The sequence below is a fragment of the Musa acuminata genome, chromosome BXJ1-7, assembly GCF_036884655.1.
Source record: "Musa acuminata AAA Group cultivar baxijiao chromosome BXJ1-7, Cavendish_Baxijiao_AAA, whole genome shotgun sequence".
NCBI classification, from domain to species: Eukaryota; Viridiplantae; Streptophyta; class Magnoliopsida; order Zingiberales; family Musaceae; genus Musa; species Musa acuminata.
In genome coordinates, this window is record NC_088333.1 from 39,523,797 (window position 1) to 39,546,604 (window position 22,808).

Consider the following 22,808-nt stretch of genomic DNA (forward strand, 5'->3'; position numbering starts at 1 on the left):
TAACTTTGAACACAAGCCTAGGTTGGCTCATGGACAAGGTATATTTCATTGAAGATTCTAATGTGTTGCATAGGTTGGAAGATTTTGTGATGCCAACTTCATTACAGATTTCAATGTAGGTTGCATGGGTTGGAAAGTGTAGGTCCCTATCAGCTGTATCATCCAAGTGTAGGTGCAAGGCAAAAGGGTTCTTTCTAGTTTGCTTTCAAGTAGTGTTCATCAGGCTGACTAAAAGATGTGGAGAAATCACTTGCATAATCTGATGGGATATCTATGTGTGTTTATATATATATATATAAACATGGTTGAATCACTCCCTTTACCTGAGAGAAATAATAATCCTCTTGCAAGGTTAGCTCTTAGTTGGCAGCAGCAGGAACATCACCATATGATGAATTATATACATGGTTCCAAATTAGTGATGTCAGTTTATTGGTTGATCTTTGACATTATTTTAATATGGCTTTCTGGAGGTTAATAATTGAAGGTGTCATCTTTTGTAAGATTAAAGCAATAATCTTGGGGCAGGTTCCAATCATGTCATTGCCTATGCTTATTTTTTAAGGCCCATGGCATCTTCAAGATGTGCCTAAATAATGTTTTGTTATGGAAAAGCTTTAACTACTAGAGTCTGCCCATTTATTTGTTGTAATCTGGTGAGATGTTACATATAGGATGTTGAGCTTGAAGACTCAATTGGACTGTCATATTTGAATCAAACTTGGGTTTGATAAGCAAAGGATAGCAAGAACATTAGTTGCATCTCAAATTGGTACTAATATATCCATGTTTACTGCTCAAGTAAATTAAAAAAAGGGTAAAATTGCATGTATATATATTCTGCAAAGTTGGTGGTCTTCATATTTATCTTATTAAATTCCAGTTTAGCACAAATATGTTCTTCAAATTTCAAAAGGTTTGTTTATAGGTTATTGTGGATTAAATGCTAGTGGAGATCCTATTGTTAATATCACTTAAATACTCATTATAATTGTTAAAAATGTCATGGATATTTTGCGTACTTTGTGTTTCTTTTTTATGAACACAGATCTCAAACTTATGGCTATGCATATTGAACATAGAATATCTTCTGAAAATGATTTTTGGAAAGATGTTAAAGCAGAGACATATGTGAAATTTTGTAACATTTAAAAGGGATATATGCTACATTAAAATTGATAATGGCAAAAAGTCTATAAGTAGGTTTGATACATGCATCTAAAGTTGAGTGTGACACCAGCATCTGACATTAGCATCAAAATATATCCATAGTACTGCTTGAGGTACACCCAACTTGGTAGATCATGAACTCTTTAAAGTGACAAACTTTGCCAGTGGGCTTGAAAGTAATGTTACATTATGCTCAATACATGTAACTTCTTTAGTTGTACAATAGTTCCCAATCTTTTGTGTTAATTGTGTTCTGATCATATCCTATTCATTTAATGCATCCAAAACCCTTCCAAACATGTTCAACAAGTTGACCATATCCCATTCATTGAATCCATCTAGAACTTTTTGCAAACAGCTTCAACAATTATTAGGTTGGCTTACCACAATAGATAACATTTGTGCATCAAGTAAAGCATCAACCAAATCCATGAGATCTTTGGCAGCTCTCTCAATGAGTACTAGTGTCAAGACACAAAAACATTGAATGGTAGAACAATTGTGAGTTTTGTCCAGTACATGGCTATCCCAGATGTAGTGAAATGAAACAGGAACATACTTAATATGACTAAGAGCCACAGTTACTAGCAACCAATTGAGCTCATCTTGTAGAGATGCTCAGTACCTGTTGAGTTCCAGCTACATGATACAGCTCTACATCAAGATTAACACAAGTTGGTGGTTCCAGCTTTTCAATACATGGAGCAGCAAAAGAAAAAGAGGAAAAAGGTAAGAAGAAACTGTATTTACTTGAAAGTTGTCAAGTGGCGATGCTCCAGGATTACTTACACTAGGCATGGTCAGACCTACGGCTTCTGATATTAGAGGGCATGGCAGACTGAGAAGCTTCGCCTTAGGTTTCCACTGATTCAGTTTTGCAGCTCCTGAGCCTCCTCCTTTGTGTGGGGCCACATGGTGCTTCATTTTGAGTTTCACTCTGGGATTGAACTGCTGCAACTGCTTCAGCTTTCATGCGTCTGGGTCTCTTTCTTGAAGAAAGATCAGCTGAAGGCACCTGCGTCTGCTCGGGTACATCGTGATCTACCTCAAACTCTGAACGGGGCCACTCGGTACCACATCCAGGACAAGCCCTTGAACCCTAATGACTCATATGAACAAACAGATGCGAGTTGGCAATCTAAAAGAAGCATGAACTAACCAAGAGAATATCCTTCCACTGACAAATGTTGAAAAAATGGGTGAGAGAAGTTCATACCTTCCGTTGCGGAAATTTCTTCTTCAGACAGTAATAATGAATTCGGACAGTGCATCCTTCATTGGAACATACAGAAGCCTGTTGAGCAAAATTTGTGAGTGAAATAAATGATGATTACTGTATTCACATAAATTTATAACAAGCCAACTCTATCGTGCCATTCCCACTGGCAGACAAGGAACATCATCTAACATAGGCATTGATTTTGCATGCCCAGTAAATCGGCATAAATAATTACTATAATTATAAGTAGATCTCTCTATTAATTAGACAGTTTGACATTCTCTCCAAGATGATCATCGTAGTCAAGTAGGGATGCCACTTGAAAAAACCCTCCAGTGAACAGACAATCATCCAATCAGTAGCTCATTTGTCCCATATGAAGCCATTATTCCAGGAAATTCTGATACTCTATACCATGCAATTGCTAACTATCATAGTGCCTAAGTTCTAGATCAGATATCATCAACTCAAACTTTACTCTGCTAGTATCTCCTAGAAGTGTGAACCCTATAGTGTCATCAGAGCAAATCTTGAACATTGGCCATGCATCACATTTAATTGTTACTGCATAGGCTTGGCGAACAAGAGAAGAGGTGATTTCTCTTAAAGATATATGACAATTGAAGCCTTTGAAGTTCATCCCAACATATAATAACTGAAAATATTGCATAAAAGGGCTTCCCATACTGCAACATGATTTTTTTTCTTCAGCATCATGTAAATCATCTAGCCAATATATTACACTTAAACCAAGAAAGTGCAAGCTGATAACAAAAGTATGCAAACAGAAGTACCCATCAACAATCAGAAATTTGCAATCTACCAATAAAAACTAATAGCAGAGTTTAACCACTACAGAAAACAAAAAGGATGATAATCAAAAGATCACCAAAAATGAGAGTAAGTAGAAACATGCCTTCACTCCAGCTTCATTGCAGACCTCACATGATGGTACATCATTACCGAAAAACCAGCTCCTAAGATCAAAGAATGATCTTAAACCAAGGCCTATTCTACTATCAGAGGTATAGCACAGCCATTGGTCCTTTATGAGATCATTAAGAGTTTTCTCCTTCTGAGACATTGTGAAACTCTTGAACGCAGCAGGGATTCGAGATTGCGTATCCTGTGAACTCTGACAATTCTGAACCTGAAATAATTGTGTTTTGCTGATTAAAATTTGATGGCTTAAAGATAGTTATTCACCTGGTTAAGCCATTAAAAAGATAAAAGTCCTCGCGTTTCATAAGATAAACCTAATTAATCATACAGTGTTGTGATATGTACACAAGCATTAGAACACACCAATAAAGTAAAGCTTGGAAGGCAAGCCAAAGTAAGACATGGGTCTCATTAGTTCTGGTAAACAAAAACTGAAAATTTCATCTTCAACTTCAACTTATCATGTATCTTAAGTAAATGTTAATTCAAGAAGAAACTTCAAAGAGCTCCAAACCTGGCCTTTCCTTAACTTGGTTAATTAATAAGCTGTCATTGAAATTGAACACAATTATTTTCTTAGACCATAAGGAATCAAAAGTAGTAAATGGGCAATATGAGGTAAAAAAACATTACGTGTGTGATAGTCTAGTCAGTTCTGCGTACAGTTATATTGGATGAGATATAAACCTGAGCTAGGTTGCACCACTTAGTGGGCAATATTGATAGGAGGTAAGTAAAACAAAAAAAAAACAGATATGTCAATTGTTCAACCATGGAAAATTGATACTTGAAATCAAATTACTACAGACAACTCCAGTGTTCCACTGCTATAGAAGTTACAATAACTCACGTGCCAACATCCAAAAGCCATGTCAGATATTTAATTGCATGTCCATGAGTCAGATTCCTTAATGATACTATTCCAATACCAAATACATGGTAACAGTATAATAATTAGGCCTTTTCATGATACCAAAGCTGCTTAAGAACTAAGCTTTATATTTGTTGTTGATATACCTTAGTAGATGTCATCCTAATTTTATCAAAAACTTTCTAGCTTATTCATTTTAATGGGCATATTAGTATGCCTGTTTGAGGACAAATATTGATTGTTACAATTTAACTCAGGCCAAGAATTCTCATCAATTATGTCAATGGACTGTGCTGCTTGAAGCTTTCCCACACATGCTCATCTCAGAAACAACCATTACAGTGCATAGGCAACCTTGCTATTGTGGTTACAAGCCCTTGATACAATTGATATCTTCTGCTTTTCAATAGATGATGGTTTCATTTCAGGTTTACAAGAGTGTCATTTTCCAGAATTTCTTCTAGTTAGCAAGATCCAGAAATTTTCTCATGTCTCTGCAGTATATTCTGCTCCCTATTTTCTAAAACGTGTCTAATGTGGTCATGCCCTATCTTCATTACTGCCTCACAGAAACCTAGCACTTAGTGTTGTTCTTTTCCCCCCTTTATATACACCACGTAGCAAGTTGAAATTTATCATCTTTAAAGAAAAAAAGTCTGAAAGAGAATCTCAAAGTTTTCAGGTATGAGAAAGGTTAGATTAAAATCAGAATACATTGTTTTGCATAATCTTTTCGACCAAAATAATTTCAAGAGCCTTCTATTATGAAGTTGACATAGAAATCATTAACTACTTGAAAGTCAAACAGATCTGCACTGATTGAAGGAATAACAACACAGATTCATAGTCTACACTTTTCATAGGAAATCTACTATACATTCAAATAAATGAGAAACAAAAAAAGAAAGAGGACGGAAAGATACATTATTTTTGCTTCACAGATTTAAGGAGGCAAACAGATGAAAACCTGATTTTCCAATTGAATGTGAAGTGCATCAATACTGCTTATGCAGCCTTGAGTTGTTACGTCCTGAACGATTGCTTCTACCTGGAACCAATAGAACCATATTTGGAGATTAAATTATTGATATTATAATGCCTTGACTTCTATCTTCAAAACTTACGGCAACTGGACTTAGGAGCAAAGCAATGTAGGCAAACATGCTCTCTCTCTACATTAAAAAATTAATGCTGCAAAACATGCAACAACAAATTTTCATGTGTTTAGTATACACTAGGCTCAATTAAGCTAGATGACTATCCAATAAGGAAATTCCTAACATATATATCCAACTTCGGCACCTGCCTTTTCTATAATGCCACTTATAGAGTTTCATTCACACAGAAAAGAAAACAAAAAAAAATTATATGTAAGATAAAAACTTCATAGTTTCATTAACAAAAAAAAGCAAATAAAAAGATTTCCCAGTCAGAATACTTATACATAAGAGAATAACTTCATACTTTCATCCATACAAAAAGACAAAAGAAAAAGTTTTCCAGATTGCATATTATTATTAAGATAAGACTTCATCTCAAAACTATCGGGCAGAAAAAAAGTTACCCAGAATTTACTATTGAAGAAAAGATCAAATAATTCCAAAGTGAATGATCCAAACAACACATACCACTCCCTTATAAAATGCAATTTGTGGAACAGAATACTTGGTTCCAAGCTTCGATTGCTCATCAGCTACATTGTTAACCATGCCATAGTATACCTTACCATCATATTGGTTTTGACATGCTCGCAGCTCAAATTGCACATAAGCTAGTTCTTTGTTGATCTTGAGAAGAACTTCATTAAATAGTTGACGATGTGTAACTGCAAATAATTCCATATCAATCACCGCAAAGCATTGGCATCCTAGACAAAGGCATTTCTTATACATGAACATTCAATATAACAAATCAATCACTCCATCGGTTAACGAAAGGTATGTCCCCTCTTCAAGAGCACCCTAAACACCTTCATAGACTATACTCGAAATCTGGAGCTAATATATCAAGAAGGATAAAAGGATTGCATCAAGATTACATATAAAAATCTACGAAGACTACACCACCTAAGTTGACGCTATGTGGAAACAGAAACGTAAGTCTGATCTGACAAGATTTTCAATAGTAAACGTATGAATAGAAATCTGCGCTACTGCATCACTCGCGGCCAAAGATTCAACATATCTAAAGATAAAATTCTTATCTTTACAGTAAAATTAGCATACAAACCTGGATCTTTCCCACTGACGCCGGCGAAGACCGCATGGAAGTCCTCTTCCGTCATCGGTCCACGGGAGAGCAAAGCCTGTATGAGGACGTGGTGTCTCCAGCTAAGTGCCATTCTTCCAGAAGCGCGCCGAGAAGAGGTTTCACGAAACCCTATTTCCACAACGAGGGAACCCAGCAAGATTGAGTTTGGAAAATAGGGGACGGAGAAGATGCTCTCATATACTCCTCAGGAACCCTAATTCCCATGTAAAAGCGGGGCGGGAAAGGAAGAGGGCGCGAGAAGAAAGGCGCTTTGTATCGGCTTCCATTGAAGATACCGACACAGGTATATATAACGGCAGGACCATTACGAAGATACTAGAATGAACGGTCAAGATTTTTTAGATTAGAGGGCCTGAAGGATTCTATTTCTTCGTATTACTTGAAGAGGATCCCCGCTCCTCCCTTTCCTGTTATTGCCAACCCGAAGTCGGTGGCCACCTGCGCTCGCTTTCCGATCCTCGGCGATTCGCTTCCGTTCCCCGATCCGCGGGCTCCGATCGTAGCGCGGTGGCTCCGGGGGCGAATTCTTGCTCGGATCTTGAGAAACGAAGGCGTTTCCTCTTGGGGAGCTGTAGATCTTGAGGGGTGTAGGGCTGGAAATGGACGGCTTCAGCGCGAAGGATCTCTCCACGATCGGAGGGATTGCCACCGTCTCGCTGCTCCACTCCTTCATCCCCACCCACTGGCTCCCCTTCTCCGTCGTCGGCCGCGCCCAGAAATGGACACTCCCGCGCACTCTCCTTGTCAGTGAGTCCCGGTGAACCATTCAAGATTTCTTTTCAGATCTTACTTTATTTCCTTTCCTTCTCTTCACTAGATCTTGTTGTTCTTCTTGATTGAATTCCGTTATTGGCAATGGAATGGATCTTGGAGCAAATTCATGATCCGTGGATGTTTGGGTTGTCAGGATAGTTTATTATTTCTTGATCGTGGATATCTGGACTAGTTTATTGATGCAAAACACTGTAACAGCTGCTAATTCTTCAGGTTGTACAATTCTTTCTGAGTGCGCTTCAGGATTATTAGAGATACCCACCTGAAAATGATTTTTTTGGTAGTCGTAGCATTCTTTATATTGTTATTTGGTTGTGATTTGATCGATAAATTTATTTATGATTGGAATGATATGGTATGTTGAGATGATTGGGGCTTTCTATCTGTTGCTGGCTATACATCTCGTAGCAATCTTTTCTAGTGCAGGGTCAAAAACTGTTCTTGGTCTTCTTGCTGGAGATTAACTTAACTGGTACGATAAGCTCCACAAAATCGAGGAGTTGCTTTCAGTGAATATTTCTTTTCTGCTTTAAGGAATATTAAGCTTAAGTTTTGGTTTTCCTTCCTAATGCAATAACAGGAAATGGAATGATCCATAGAGTGGAGTCACATATTTTCATGAATTAGGACACCCATAGACTAATGTGACATCCCTATTTCAGTTAAGCTCCTTATTGATCATGGGTCTTTCTCCTTGTCCAATGATTTGGGTGATAGTGGTGGTGGAACTTCTAACTAACTTGAGCATTTTGTAGAACCAGGATGTCATGTGCCTGCAGATAACATGAAGTCTTGCTAATATAGCTCTATGGTGTTGGCATTCACGCATGATTAATGATACACAATAGCTTTACTGGCATGGGGAAGTGCAACAAAATTGAAAACCTCTGTTGTTGCTTTCATTGAAACATGCCCCTATTAGTCAATTGGAGATGTGCTTCTTTCCTTTTTCATTAGCCACAGCGGGATAATTCAGTCCATTTAGAAAATGTGCAGTAAGGGTTTTGATGACGAGTCTTAGTATGTTAAGTAAGCACCAAACATTATTAAAATTTAAACATGCTTTATTTACTCAATGCACATTGATTATTCAGCTTCGTTGGTTAACTACTAGATTAGCTTTCGAGTGCTTGCTATAAAACTCAGTGGTGTGATAAAAATATTAATGGTAAACTATTTCTGAATCCTTTATTTTAGCAAAAGCTTCATTTGGAGGGTGTCAATTTGTATGAGTCTAGTTGATATTCAATGTGACTCCTGTCAACAGAGAATATGAATGTACATTTAAGAAGGATATGATCGCTCTTATTAAGATGTTGAATATTAATGTTCTGAATACTTGTACATTAAGAACAAATTTGATTGGATCAATGAAGCTGCTCCTGAGATAGAGGTGCTGCAATGTGGTGATGCTTGACATAGTATTCAGCAGATATTTTATATTGCAGGGAACATATGCAACTCAACTATATGCTGAATCATGCTGGTTTTAGACAGTGCGACTTTGGAAAACATCTGCACATTAGGACACGTATGATTAGACAATTGCAAAATCCACAGATTAACTTCATTTGGTGAACAACAAATTGTGGTGGATACTGTTCCTAACCGTATAACACTTGCCGCCTCATGTTCCAAAAGCATTTCCACAACAGTCCAGAATATTGGCTTAGAACAAGGTTGACTCTTGGAATTGTGCATTAAACTGAATCAATTAATGCAATTTGGATTTTGGAAGACATTTAGTCCTAAATAGATGCCTCACTAAACGGGCTAGAAAATTACACGTCAAAATGTAGATTTAAATTCAACAAAAACTTAATGCTGGCAAGTCAGATTTTCGACTAGATATAGTAGAAATAGTTGGAGGTTTACCAACCTATGGTTTAAGAGGTAAATTTTGGTTACAAGAGGCAATAATTGTTTAATCGATCAGCTTGTTTTGGATTTTGCCATTGTCACTATCTGAGTTGTAAAATCTTCTTTATCTGCAGCACTTTTTCCTGTTTAGGAAGAAAAATGAATGCCTTTCTTCTTCTCTCAACAGCTGTATTTGGAGCTGTCCTGCATGTGATTTCTACTTCTCTGCTTGGTATTGCTGCAATCACCATGGCCAACACCATAGCTGGTGAAGAGACAGTGCACAAGCTTGCTTCGTTGCTGCTCATAGTTCTTGGAGGAAGCTATATTCTTCTGTTTTTATTTGGTAAGAGAGGCCACAATCACTCTCACAATCATTCCATGGAGAAGATGGCAGTGGCTGGGCTTGTTCTTGTACCTGCGTTATCTCCCTGTGCAACAACTCTTCCTGTTTTCCTTGCTGTTGGCAACTCATCGTCTATGATGGTTCTAGCAATCATTGTTCTTCTGTTAAGGTAAGCCATTCTAAATTAAATTTTGAGAGGCTAGTGAATCAAAAGGTTTGGATCCAAATAAAACCTTTGTTTTGAGGCCAGCATCAATAAAATATTTTTTTGTCAAGTAATGATTTAATATGTTAGGTGTATCAAGGCTTTCAGATCTAATAGGATTTGCTCTTTTCTCAATCTGGTGAATGACTATGCTTATTCTGTAGGCATGCAGGGATGGGTCATTCTTGCTAAAATTAGATTAGATATGATGTTCCCAAATATAGTAGAAGAATCTTCCCATCAATCATATGTCACGCATCATGGATTGATTATTGTTATTTCAATTTCTGAAGTATTGTCATTAGAGCATATCTGATTGTATGATAGATGGATCCGTATCCTGAGTGATGGTACAAATATTTTCTAAGACTAGATATCTTGATGATTCTTGACCTAGAAATGTCAAACATCTGAAAAAGTTTTTACAAACTTAGGACACCATACCTCATGTTTTAACAATCCAATGGGGGGAAAAAGAGGCCAAAAAGAGGGATCACAGGTTTTTACTGGTGGTTGATTTCTTTTTCTAGTGAGGGAACAACCTGCATTTAACTCTTTGATGTTTCTTTTATTGTGGCAAAAATATAGTTGGTGTGCTATGATTTTCTTATAGTTTTATCTCTTTTCTCTGGTGTTTTAGGATTGCTAATGTCACTCACGATTTCCTTTTCTGGATGTGCAGCACCATTACCGTCATGACATCTCTTGTGGCCCTTTCATTTTACGGTGCCAGCCAGCTCAAGTTTCACTGGGTTGAACGAAACGACAAGCTTCTTGTTGGCTCGGTGCTCGTCCTGGTCGGAATGCTTACCTTGATTTTCCATGATCATGATGATGAAAAGCATTCGATAGGGGAGCACCTTCACAGGAAGATTATCGTTTTGTGAGTATCTGGGCCTCGCATTACTTGTTGGAACCTGTTTGTATCACATTATAATTTTGGTCAGTCGGTTAACATGAGTTTGGTCAGTCGATTGATACGAGGTAAAAGGATATTCTCTGTGGCTTGAACGAGAAAAGCTGCATTGTGCATTGTTCATATACATTACCGCTTTGAGGATTAGTATCCAACTATAAGACGCATTGTACATTTTGAGGAACCTCAGAGACGGGAGCAATCGATTGTTTCCGTAACGTCGATTGTAATACCACTAATTTTGTCTTTTATCAATAGAATTAGTTTGTCACTGCTGGTTGATGACAAGAGATGTAGTCAGATAATGGCACATAGAGTGATCAGTAATTGTTTTGTCAGACAATTTTTTATTATTTAGGTATGTTTGAGTAGAGCATAACACAAGTATGATTACACAAATGCGAGGCTTGCTAAGCAATAATCTTAACTTCACTCAGGCCATGCTTAACCATGAAAATGTTTAGGTCAGGATGTATCTTTTTATTACATAAAAAGATACATCCTAGAGTGATCAGTAAATGTAAGAGGGTGCTTTAGTCACGTTTGATGCTTCTTATATCTTTTTAAGTAAGACGGATGTATCATGTGTCAAGTACATCAAATGTTTTAATAGCAATTGTTTTTTTGTCGAATGCAAAAGGGGACATTGGATTCTTTTTGTTGTTTTGTTATTTTGAAAGGGACACTAGTTATGGACTGGTGGGACCAAACTTGAATTAGTTAAGTTGGATGGCTGGATCTGGTGTGGGCTGATCAGGGGAGGTTGGTCTGTGGTGTGGCTTGGGTCCAAGGTAAGTATGGCTTGAGTTAGTTGGGATGATCATATCTCATCAGCAAGGTTCGCAATATCGTACCGTACCGATATTTCGACCTGGGCTCGGTATCGGTACGGTACGGTATACCGAGCGGTACATCCAGGTGTGTCGAGTACTGTAGCAGTGCTATAGTGCACTTGGATCGGTAACAGACGGTTCACGCATCGACAATCTGTCGGACTGGTACATACCGCCCATACCGGGCGGTATGGTTCGGTACGGCAGACCCTGTTCACCCGGACTTGTTATAGTTGAAAGGTTGTTTGTGTTGAAGAGAAGAACCATTTTGTTTGTTGTCCTCCTCCTCCTTCGCCCTCTTCCTATATAACATGTGCCTTGTTATTCACCTACAGCCATTTTTTTTTGTTGTTTGTGGTATTCGTTCAAGCCCTACCGATTCCATGTTCACACTGTGCATCACTGCTGATCTATTTATTATGTGCTTCACTATTCCTTCCATAATCTGAAATAAGGCCAAACATCAAATATTGTTTCACGAAGCCGTCATTTGCGTACTCCATGAGCTGACAGAGCAAAGAAACTCCAATTTGATCTTATCAATTAAATACACAGAGCTGGAGTAGCTCAGATGGTTAGAGCGTGTGGCTGTTAACCACAAGGTCGAAGGTTCAAGCCCTTCCTCTAGCGGAAAATTATTTTGATAACTCATATTATTTTATATTTTCTGATTTCGTTTTTATGATATTACATTTTTTATGATAACTCGTATTATTTTATATTTTTTGATTTAATTTGTTTTCGATTTCGTGTTTATGAGATTACATTTACTACCATTCTTTGAACCACTTTTTATGATAACTCATATTATTTTATATTTTCTAATTTAATTTGTTTTCAATTTCGTGTTTATGAGATTACATTTACTATTATTTTTACTGACATTCTTTAATATATAATATATTTGTGTAAGATAAAGAGTAAGAGGGAAAGAGAAAGAAAGCAATTGTTTCGTGAAGCCGCCATCTGCGTAGTTGCAATCAGATGACCCCATGAGCTTGACTTCCAACATGAATATAACATTAATCTAGAATTAGTGCAAAGAAATTCTAATTATATCTTATAAAAATAGAATATACAGCTGGAGTAGCTCAGATGGTTAGAGCGTGTGGCTGTTAACCACAAGGTCGAAGGTTCAAACCCTTCCTCTAGCGAAAATATCTTTAATAACCCAGAAACTATTTTTAGGGAAGAAGAAACAAATCATAAGTTTGAAATGATAATATTTTTAGATATTGATTATACAAATTTACTTAGTTCTATGAGTCAATGAGCGTTAGAACTTCAAAAAGTATTTAATCAATTTAAATAATATAAGACATTTTGAGAGATTGACGTATTTTTTCCTACGAAAGATCCTTAGGAACAAATAAAGATCAACATAACTCGACTAACTTCGTAATAAAGTCAGAATCATTGACAAAGTAAAACAGCATGATGGATTAAAGTTCGACTACTCAGTAATAACCATGGAGAGGAACTAGAAGCTAATAGGTGTGTTGTCATTGGAGTAGAAGATTAAATATTTAATAAACACAAAGAGATGTTGCGTTCGTGAAGGATTCGACGAGAGAGTTATAGGAATAAGTGGAGGAGAATATCACAAACAAAGATATAAACAAGGTGTTCAATAGAAAGCTTGTGTATATTCATTTCTTTCAATTTTGTTTGTGCTTTGCACAGTATTTAAAGACCTTGTAGTAGGCTTGACAATCCTATTTTGGTTGGTTTTTATGATCAAGCTTATAAATATAAGTTGCATGTAGTCATCACGTAAAGATAAAATTATCTAAAAAATAAACCACTTAAGCAATCATTTTGGAGGTTATAAGCTCCCTAGATGGGTGCGGAGTGTCAACCAATACAATACTTAAGAGATATTTGGTGACACATGGCTAGATGAGCCTCTAGAGTAGTATCTAGGGCTAATTCATTATCATATTCTATAGTAATGTTTTGTGGGCAATTTTAAAGACTTTTAGTCTTGACGGACCATCTCAAACTCTTTGTTACATAATTGTTTAAAGCTTACAAAGTCTATATTTATAATTTGTATTACCTATCAAGTGTTTGCTGGTAGCTACTTATGGATCCCGAGTTATACATTTTCTCTAACTCATCTTCTCTTTTGTAGGTCCATAAGATACCATACGAGGTTTCAAGGAGATTGACTCTTTATAGATAGATACACAAGGACGTTATACTACCTAGATAAAACCAGCTAAGTTCGTATTAGAAGAGTAGAGGCTATAGAACTTCGTAAGATCGATATTGACAGACTTCTCATTAAGATATCCGAAAGTGTGGGACTTCAAGTCGATGCAGAAGTACTCGATAAAGAAACAAAGTAGGCAGTATATAATATTATACCTTTTATACTAAAAAAAGTATATAATAGAAATGATAAAGAAGATGGTATAATCCTAGAAGCGACCAAAACTATTGGAGACTTGCTCTAAGTTGACGTAAAACTTTGTCCTTTTCGAGTAAAACTTTTTATATACTAGAAGTTCGATGGCATCGAAGAGGTGAATTGTAGTAGTTAACTCAATGCAAGGAGTAAAACACTTTAGATACTTTAGAAGTATGAGCAAAGAGCATACGAAGGCTAATAACTAGCTTGATACACGAAGTACAACCCTCGAAGAAGTAGACAAAATCAAATAATCTTTATCTTTTTAACTCTTAAGAGAATGAGTGAAACTAAGTACTCTAGTTCTCTTACTTATATAAGGAGCTCTACACATGTTTAAAGCCTTTTCGAAGAAATTTAGTGGAAGACAAGAGAATAAGTTGTTATATTATCTACCTTATTTCCCAACAAAATATCAATCGAAAAAGAAAGTGATGCGAACTTACTCAAAGGTGATAACTAAGTAGAAGAAGAATAAATTGGCAAATTTTATAGAGAAAAAATCTCAAAACTTTAAAGTTAGTGAGGCGATGTTTATTAAAGCTCCAATAGGCATTCAACATGTTCAAGCGGCAAAAGACATTTAAGAGACTAATGTATGACAAGGAAGATCTTTTCCTTCATTTGAAGAATCCATATGAATCAACTAAGATCAGTATAACTCGATCAACTCTACACCAAAGTCGAAGTCATTGGCGAGTTATAACAATGTGGTATATCAAAGTTCAACTACTCAACAATAACGATAGAGTATCTAGGAGCCAAGTGGCACATTATAACTAGAGCAGCAAATTAAAGATTTAGCAAAGGTGAAGAGATGTAATATCCACAAAGGTTTCGACGCAGATATCAAAGGAATAAGTATGAGAGAATATTATAGACAAATATGTGGATAGGGTGTTTAATCTTATAAAAGTAGGTTACATGTGTTGGGAAATCTTAGAGCGACATCATATAAACAGTAAAAGAACAAAAAATAAAATCCTAAAATTTCTCACAGAAAAGAAGATTTCATTATCATATGAAGATTGGTGCACAACAATCATAAAACCAAAAACTACAGAAAGATGTGTTCCCTAGGGGGATTGCATATTTCTGAAATCCTATAGATCTATGGGAGAGGATGAAGGAGGTCAAGTGCTCTCCTCTCTAATAGTGATCCATACTGTAGAGGCTACGAATATCCTCCTCTCTTCACACGCATCATGGGATCAAGAAGGGGAGAGGAGTATAGGAGATGCAACTAAAGGATGTTTAGTCTATGACCCTTTGGTTCCCTTTTATTTATAAAAGTCATCTGTCAACTTAACTCTAATGGATTCTACCTTATTGGGTATTGGATCTCCATTCAACTACTCAAGCCTCTTAGATTAGTGGATCTCTACCCAATAATCTTTCATTAGCTTTTATTGGATCTCATTCATAGGATCCAATAATTTAGGGGCTTATTGGATATCTAATAAGATAGGGACTCCGGCGGTTATCTCATATATGAACCTTTACTCGTCATAACACCTACCATGTGTGTATGACCCTTTGGGCCCAATATCGAGTTGGTCATGAGTTATATCTATCATAACTCCTTCTAGCTTAATGAATTATTATATTCATAATAATTTACTCGACTTATCGACTACGGATGTACTATATCACTACTCCATAGTCCTCGAACGATACAGGGGAATCCAATCTATTAGACTTGTCTATCTTTAGTTATTGTATACCTATAGTCCCTCATCCATCTAATATCTCAAAGATCGTATTTTGGGTATGGTATTGTTAGGCCCATATGGTTTCTACTCGAGTCTCGCTCTAATCGGATTCTATTTAAGAACTTATTCTCTCTTAATCCAAATGACCTTGGTCAAGGATTTACCTAAGCATGAATACATTGGATATTCCTCTTACGATACCGAAAGCGGATGATCTTCTATTGATACTCAATTATTTTTGTAAGTTTGGATGTCACTCTCAATAACCAACTATGCTAGATATAGAACTTTCATATATATAAGCCCGGTATCAAAAAGTGAAGTACTCATACAGGATATTCCTTAGTGTCTCAAGTCTAAGGATTTGGTACACAACTGGGATGACAAAATCACTATTTGACAATGAGGTATAATCATCTAACATTCCGTAAGCGGATCAATCAATGAACTCATTCTTGAGAAGCTTTGAGATCAACCGCCTCTATAGATGGGTATACAATGTATTAGTCTATCCAGTTATCTCGATATCTTTATAGAGTAACCTACGACTAGGATTATTTAAGATCTATGTTTAAAGGCAAATCAGTCTCATTATCATAGTCTCATCACGATCTGATTCCCCTTACAGATCCATGAACATTATACAATGAGCAATATAAATGAGAAAAATAATAAATAATTAATAAACAAAAAGAGTATGTATCACGTCACACATGTCATCACTCATGTGATTTGCTTGTAAGGCATAAATGACTAGTCACTCCATAAAGTGATGTAAATCAGCACAACACCGAAGAGTTATCCCGATAGCACATAGTTGGATCAGCATTTAGGGTAGTGTTTAATGATAATTCGATGTATTATTTCACAATAATGTTATGTGAGCATAGAGATTTTTTATTATTGTAAACTATTTTGGAATCTTTGTTACACAATCTTTATGAAGTATATGCTTGTAATTTATATTGTCTAAAATATTTACTAAAATAACTACTCGTGGGATTCCAAATTAAATGTTTCTTTAAAACTATCTTTTATTATATATTCTTAAGAGATCATAAGAATTTTTGAAGAAATTAATTTTTATAGACAGACACACAAGGGTCTCATTTAGGTAAAATAAATTAAATCTATGATAAAATGACATACAAACATTTTTTACTTTGGAATAAGAATTAGCCTCACGAAATGGGAAAACCACTAGTTATAGTTGAGAGAGTGCGAAAACAACTAGAAAAGGGCCATTCCCGATAATATGGAATATTGAAGAGAAGTTGGGCTGGCTGGGTGCCATAATCAAGGTGACAAAGGCTTTAACTTTCATACAATATTTTCTCTGATTACCCTCCTCAGTTTTATAATTTTGATTGTTGATCTGCCATAATGAAATTAATGTTAATTTGAGGATGAATATCATTATATTAATGTTTAACCAATGAAAATTAACTATATCGTAGTATCGGTAAGCTTTTATCTTTACAGCCTAAAATGTGTGTGTGTATATATATATATATATATATCGTGCATTCAAGAGGACAAATGGCATGTGGTTGTCCCTTCAAAGACGTGTTAGGAAATGGCCACATCTATTAAGCTGCTTCTCTCTTTACTACCAGCTAAAAGGCTGTGAGTTGGGTTGGAGAGTCGAGTGTTAATGGACTTTAGGTTTGATTTCTCAGCAGCAGTCATTTCCCAGCAAACCATGCCAAGAAATCTGTAGTGGAGTTTGAAGAGGGCATTAATTCTTCGACTACTAAAACCATCAGTCAGTTACATTGTTTCCTACGTTGGGTTACATAGGAAGCATCACGAGAGCTAAAGCTGAAAACCAAGAAAGAAATGAGACCTGTCTACAAAATTACAGGAAGAGAATCCTTTCTGTCTTCTCCTTCCAATTTAATCTCTGTTCTTCTTGTTATGGCTCGGATTCGACTTGCTCGGTGGCAACCTCCTCAGGCTTGCACTGACTGCAATCACGGGCGGCTTGGCGACTGCTCCATGAGACAGCAGCAACAGCTTCCTGGGTCGAGAGCTCTCCCTATTGGACTCTCTCTGAGGAGGCGATGGGAAGCTGAGAAACAAATGGAGGAGAAGTAAAGCACAGAGGAAGGAGACGGCTGTGCAGGTGGCTCTCATGGCGATTGGTGTGCAGCAGGCAATTGTGTGGGATGATTGAAGAAGGGTGGAGGTATTCCGTTTATATAATAACTAGCGTCTCCGTGCCTCGTGATAATTGGCACGGCATGTGAGTCGCGGTAATCTTTGTGCCATGGGATGCAGTGAAGCTGGTGATTCAGAAGAATTCCACTTCCATGCAAGACAGTAAACTTGGTTGATAGTTGATAGGTTTCCCTGAGAAGGAATCGTCTCTCTTCCATTATCTAATGGAGGTTTTGGCACTTGGAAGTGGCTGGTCATGTGATGCTCATTTGACTATTGCTGTCATGATCTGAAGCCATGACACGGTACTGCTTGTGAGGTTGATCTGTGAGAGTAATGTGAGAGAGCCACTGGTTCCAAGCAGCAGTGAGCATATGATGGATCAGTGGCAAGAGATATCATATAAAACATGCAGATTTAGATCTAGGTGAGGTTGGTGGGTTGGATTAGGCAAGACAGGGGAGTCACTTTCCAGAGCACAAGATCAGAACATGAACCAAGGAAACAAGTACAGGATTCTTTTGGCTGAAAGGTTCCAAAGAAAACATGGTGGCCTGGTGGCGATGTGTAGGAAGAGTTAAGTGGACTTCCACATGCAGGGAGAGAAGGCATGTGTTGAGACTGCTATTCCATGTTACTGCACTGACCTTTTACAGAGCTCATGATTGAGCTGAGGAGCGGAGAGAGGGTGGAACTCAGACAGCTGCTTCGATGCTTCTTAATATAATTTACTTGATTGAAACCATCGTCTTCTTTCGGATGCGCGTATTGTGACTATATATATATATTTTTTTTTTTATTAGAAAAAAAAAATAGTATCGGAATGATTCTATAATTGATTTTTAGTAAGAATTTTTTTTATTTTTTTTTATAATATCCTTGAATTAGATTGTTTCAAGTCACGAATCCAATGAACTGATTTGTTTCAAGTGAGTCGTCATTTGGGTAAAATCGATTTGGATCGGATCGATTTTTTATGAATCTATGAACGAGTATAACTCGAGCACAACGTAAGTATTATTTTGATTAAACTAATTTAATTTTTAAAAAATATTAGTATATAATTATAAAAATATTTAGTATTATTTTTAAAATTATTAATGATTTTAATGTGAATAAATTTTAAAATATAATATTTTTGAATTGAATTGATGATGGAGTGAAATTCATTAAATTTTCATCAAATTTTTCAAAACTTCTCTAGAATTACTAGTATGTTTGGTATCTTTTTTATTATTTTATAAATTTATAATGGTTAATTTTTGAAATGGAATAGCTATGGGTTGAAACTATGATAGAGTGTAATACAATTATAATTGAAGTGTAACTCTCTAAATTTTTACCTAACCTATCCAAACTTCTCAGGAATTACTTAGATGAGATGTAATATATTTAGTATTATTTTTTGTATACATTTATGATAATTAATTTTTAAAATAATATATTTTTATGTTGTATTTGTGCTAAGTATAACTCAAAGTTAACTTCTTAAGTTAAACTATGACAATGAGGAGGTGACATTGGAGTTAGAATGAGAGGATAAAAAGGCAAAGGTGGAGTGGGAGAAGGATAAGAAGGGGGAGGAGAAGGAAGCCAAAGGAGAGTGGGAGGAGGTGATGTTGGAGTTAGAGTGGGAGGATGAGGAAACTGAGATTGAGTGGGAGGAGGAGGAGGAAACCAAGGGGAATGGGAGGAGGTGGTGTTGAAGTTCGAGTGGGAGGATGAGGAGAGGAAAGTGGAGTGGGAGGAGGCGACAATGGAGGTAGAGTGGAAGGAGGAGGGGGAGGCAAATGTGAAGTGGATGAAAGAGGAGAGGGAGGAGGAGGAAGCCAATGGGGAGAGGAGAAGGCGGAGGCGGAGTAGGAGGAAGAAGAAGTCAAGGGAGAGGGTGAGGATGAGAAAACCAATAGAGATGGGAAGGAGACATGGAGGTGGAGGAGATAAGAGTAATTTAATAAAATCAAGAACTAATCTAAGGCTTAATTAAATTAATTAAATAGTTAAAGTTTAATTGAATCGATGTTAAACTAAAAAAAAAAGGTTCAATCCTAAAACATAAAGTCAAGCCTAGTCAAATGATAATCGCTATCTTTTCATGATATCATCCTAAAAAATTACTCCTTAATAAAAACTAATTATGGGTATCATCTCATAAAAGTTCATTAGTATGGATTTTTTTCAATAAATTACTTTTTTTTTCTCTCATGTTGGATGATAGAATACAATTGAAATTATAAAAAAAAAAAATCAAGAGGCTCTTTGTAATACTATTACTTTATTCTCATATCATAATTTGATTATTAAAAGTTAGATGTATATATTTTTATACATTTTGGATAAGCCTATCAAGTTAATGGCTAAGGAGTAAGTGATTAATAGTATCAAAATCAAACTAATATCCAATTCTAAGTTTATGTAGTTAATAAATATGAACAACTACTGAAAATAATTTTTGAAGTAAACTCATGATTAAGTACGATCATGGTCCGAATGGAAACCAAATCGGTTTGATAGTTCATTGGTTACGAACCAAATTGAAATTGAGCATAAGTAATTCGATTCTAATTCTTTGGGCCTAACATCGATCATTGGGTCGAAGAGTGACAAATGATAAAGTTATTTTAATTATTTTTAATTATATATATATATTATAAAATGATCGAGACATCTGATAATAAAGATTTTATTTTACATATTTATTTTTATGTTACTACGTGTATAAAAAGACATATCACCTTTCAAAGTGAAACTTTCATCAAAATTTTAAAATAAAATTATATTTTTTTAAAAATATATTTATTTTTTATTTTAAAATAAAAAAATAATTTTATTTTAAAATTCTGAATTCGATTTGATTTGATTTCAGTTTAAAATTTAAAATATGATATATATATATATATATATATTTATGTATAAGGGAATTAGAACCAAAATCGAAATTGGACTTGAATTCGATTTGATTTCAGTTCTAAAAACCTAGAACCGAAATAATTGATTTTGGAATCTGAGTCATGCCTACTCATCCTCTATATAGATAAACCTAGATTCTAAAGACAAAGAGATTTCTAATAACATAAAAAAGAAGTATTATTTAGAAAATAGCTTAAGTGCACGCCAAAACAAAATTCTAATATTTTCTCTTCCGGTTTATCTTCGGATATATAGTACAATTTAAGATCTATTATCTTATCTTCGATTTAAGTTTTTAGATGGAATGATCTTGATATGCTGACATTAAATTGAAAGGTATTATATTTAAATCTTATTCAATCGTACATGTATGGTGTTGGTGAACCTTTACGTTGTGGTCTAGGAGTCAGCATGGTTCAATCTGATCCTGGATGTGCAAGGTTGCCCATGCGAAGACTCGAGAAGCAGAAGCATGTGTCGAGTCGAGTTGAACTATGAGCCTCGTTGCCTGCTCACCAGCCTTTACACACAGGTCAAGATCGAGAGAGGGTTTCCTGACTCGATCCTTCTGAAGCTTAAGTTAGCGTTGAATGGAACATGAGTGAGTTGCATGTGCGAAAAGTCCCCTTGGTGCTGGCCAGGTGATGAGTTTTTATACTTGCACATGGGGGTCAATCTTATATTAATGATCGTTGACTCCTTAAATGACCATCCCATACCTTTTGTGATGACGTCAGTCGACCTGTACAGATCTGCATCGAGTGACGTCGTCTCAAGCATTCCAGGGTGGCTCTATACCTAACGACGTCGTTCCGAACCTTCCTGGATAGTTTCGTACTCGACGACGTTGCTTGCACGACCTTGTATAGCCCAAGGGGATGGTCGTGTTGTCTGAGTCCAAGGCATTGCACCGATATGATCTGCCACATTGATTTTGAAGTTCCACGTTGGTACCATCGTGGGTGTAGAAAGTTGCCAAAGCACGTGCTACCAAATTATCATATTATATAGGATATAAATCATTCTTCCCCCTGCCCGTGAGTGTTAAATATGTAAATATACATGACATTAAAGAAATTGTGATCGATAGATCAGACGGAGTTAGAAGTCAATGAGATGGACAAAAAGTCCTTGACCGAGAGCAAGTAATTGATTTGGCTGAATCTAATTGGAGCACAACTTCCAAATCAGTGGTCAAGTCTGACGATATCAATCACTGAATCGGTCCACATAGGATTCAAATACATTGTTCCATGTCATTTTCCTCATTGGTGTTCAAACTCGTTCGTTCAAATCAAACCAAAACAGATTCGATTTGGATTTGGATTTGGATTTGCCTTACCAAATCGGTTCAATATTAGTTAGTTGGATTCGATTAACTTATTAACTAATTTATAATTTTAAATAATTTAAAAAATATTTTTTTTTGAATAAATCAATTCGATTGGATAAATCGATTGAATTAAACCAAAATTAGACCCACAACACAAAATCATAACATTAAAATTGAGTCAATATTATTATTATATACCTAATTCGATCGTCAATTTATAAAACTCAAACAATAAAAAAATAAAATTATTTTGATTTGATTCACTAAAATCATTTATAACATTCAAAATCGAAGTTATCAACCCATTCTTTCTGGTTCAATTTGATTTTTTTAATTTTTATTCTATTCAACACCCATAGTTTTCTTCGTCAGGCATTGCATCACTTCTCCCAAGGTGATCACGACGGAAGACCCACGTCACCATCATCCAATACAAACAATTCCAAGCGTGGGTCCCGCAAAGCAGTGAGCGACCCGAGGTGGACCCCATCGAAACCACCTACCACCAACGTCATCTCACTCTTTCACGATAATAGTATGAGAGAGACTTCTCTGGATTTCTTGTACGTCGAATTTTCTTCTCTTTTTTTTAATAAGCGATAAGTCCTGAAATGCTTGCTGACAAAATCCCCACCGCCGATTAAGTTTGTGAGCTTCTTCAAACTTTGACCCCTTTTTTTAATCTTCTCTAACACTCAATTCGTTTACCTTTTTTTTTTATAAAGGGTGATCGATATTTACACGTTTTGTTGTTGAGACACTTCTTTCTTGCACCGGCAAATAGTAAGGTACTGATTGCGCTTGGTAAGCACACAAAATTAGGTGGTGATGGAGGACAGCAAGTACTGTATCATGTTCTCTCTGATCGCTCGT

At 36.1% G+C, this 22,808-nt stretch overlaps 2 protein-coding genes and 2 non-coding genes across 6 annotated transcripts; 3 read left to right on the top strand and 1 right to left on the bottom strand.

Annotated features, from left to right (window-relative positions):
- Window positions 1–1,632: 1,632 nt before the first annotated feature.
- On the bottom strand, window positions 1,633–6,712 carry LOC135679326 (uncharacterized). Of its 2 annotated transcripts, none has more exons than XM_065192952.1 (6): window positions 6,432–6,712; window positions 5,924–6,027; window positions 5,170–5,250; window positions 3,306–3,539; window positions 2,387–2,464; window positions 1,633–2,269 (listed from the first exon to the last, which is right to left on the bottom strand). In XM_065192952.1, the coding sequence occupies exons 1-6, from the start codon at window positions 6,541–6,543 to the stop codon at window positions 2,024–2,026; spliced, it is 855 nt and encodes a 284-aa protein (XP_065049024.1). In that variant the 5' UTR covers window positions 6,544–6,712; the 3' UTR covers window positions 1,633–2,023. The 2 variants fall into 2 exon arrangements, with proteins under 2 accessions (XP_065049024.1, XP_065049023.1); XM_065192951.1 differs by having other exon boundaries at window positions 5,831–6,027.
- Window positions 6,713–6,853: 141 nt separating this feature from the next.
- On the top strand, window positions 6,854–10,862 carry LOC103992475 (uncharacterized). Of its 2 annotated transcripts, none has more exons than XM_009412186.3 (3): window positions 6,854–7,220; window positions 9,295–9,622; window positions 10,341–10,862. In XM_009412186.3, exons 1-3 carry the CDS (start codon window positions 7,073–7,075, stop codon window positions 10,543–10,545), a joined length of 681 nt encoding a protein of 226 aa, XP_009410461.1. In that variant the 5' UTR covers window positions 6,854–7,072; the 3' UTR covers window positions 10,546–10,862. The 2 variants fall into 2 exon arrangements, with proteins under 2 accessions (XP_009410461.1, XP_018684375.2); XM_018828830.2 differs by having other exon boundaries at window positions 6,854–7,216.
- A 1,101-nt stretch (window positions 10,863–11,963) lies between these two features.
- Window positions 11,964–12,037, top strand: TRNAN-GUU (transfer RNA asparagine (anticodon GUU)). The gene has a single exon. It is a non-coding gene; the product is annotated as a tRNA-Asn (tRNA).
- A 450-nt stretch (window positions 12,038–12,487) lies between these two features.
- Window positions 12,488–12,561, top strand: TRNAN-GUU (transfer RNA asparagine (anticodon GUU)). The gene has a single exon. It is a non-coding gene; the product is annotated as a tRNA-Asn (tRNA).
- Window positions 12,562–22,808: the final 10,247 nt, after the last annotated feature.

Bases quoted from the DNA above. Each gene is read 5' to 3' on its own strand.
- LOC135679326 (XM_065192951.1), bottom strand. From the start codon at position 6,543: ATGGCACTTAGCTGGAGACACCACGTCCTCATACAGGCTTTGCTCTCC. The intron at 5,251-5,830 runs GTATGTGTTGTT...TATTGGTTCCAG, and splicing joins TTGCATTTTATAAGGGAGTG to GTAGAAGCAATCGTTCAGGA. The intron at 2,465-3,305 runs GCATGTTTCTAC...TTTGCTCAACAG, and splicing joins GCAATGAAGCTGGAGTGAAG to GCTTCTGTATGTTCCAATGA.
- LOC103992475 (XM_009412186.3), top strand. From the start codon at position 7,073: ATGGACGGCTTCAGCGCGAAGGATCTCTCCACGATCGGAGGGATTGCC. The intron at 7,221-9,294 runs GTGAGTCCCGGT...TTCTCTCAACAG, and splicing joins CCCGCGCACTCTCCTTGTCA to CTGTATTTGGAGCTGTCCTG. The intron at 9,623-10,340 runs GTAAGCCATTCT...CTGGATGTGCAG, and splicing joins ATCATTGTTCTTCTGTTAAG to CACCATTACCGTCATGACAT.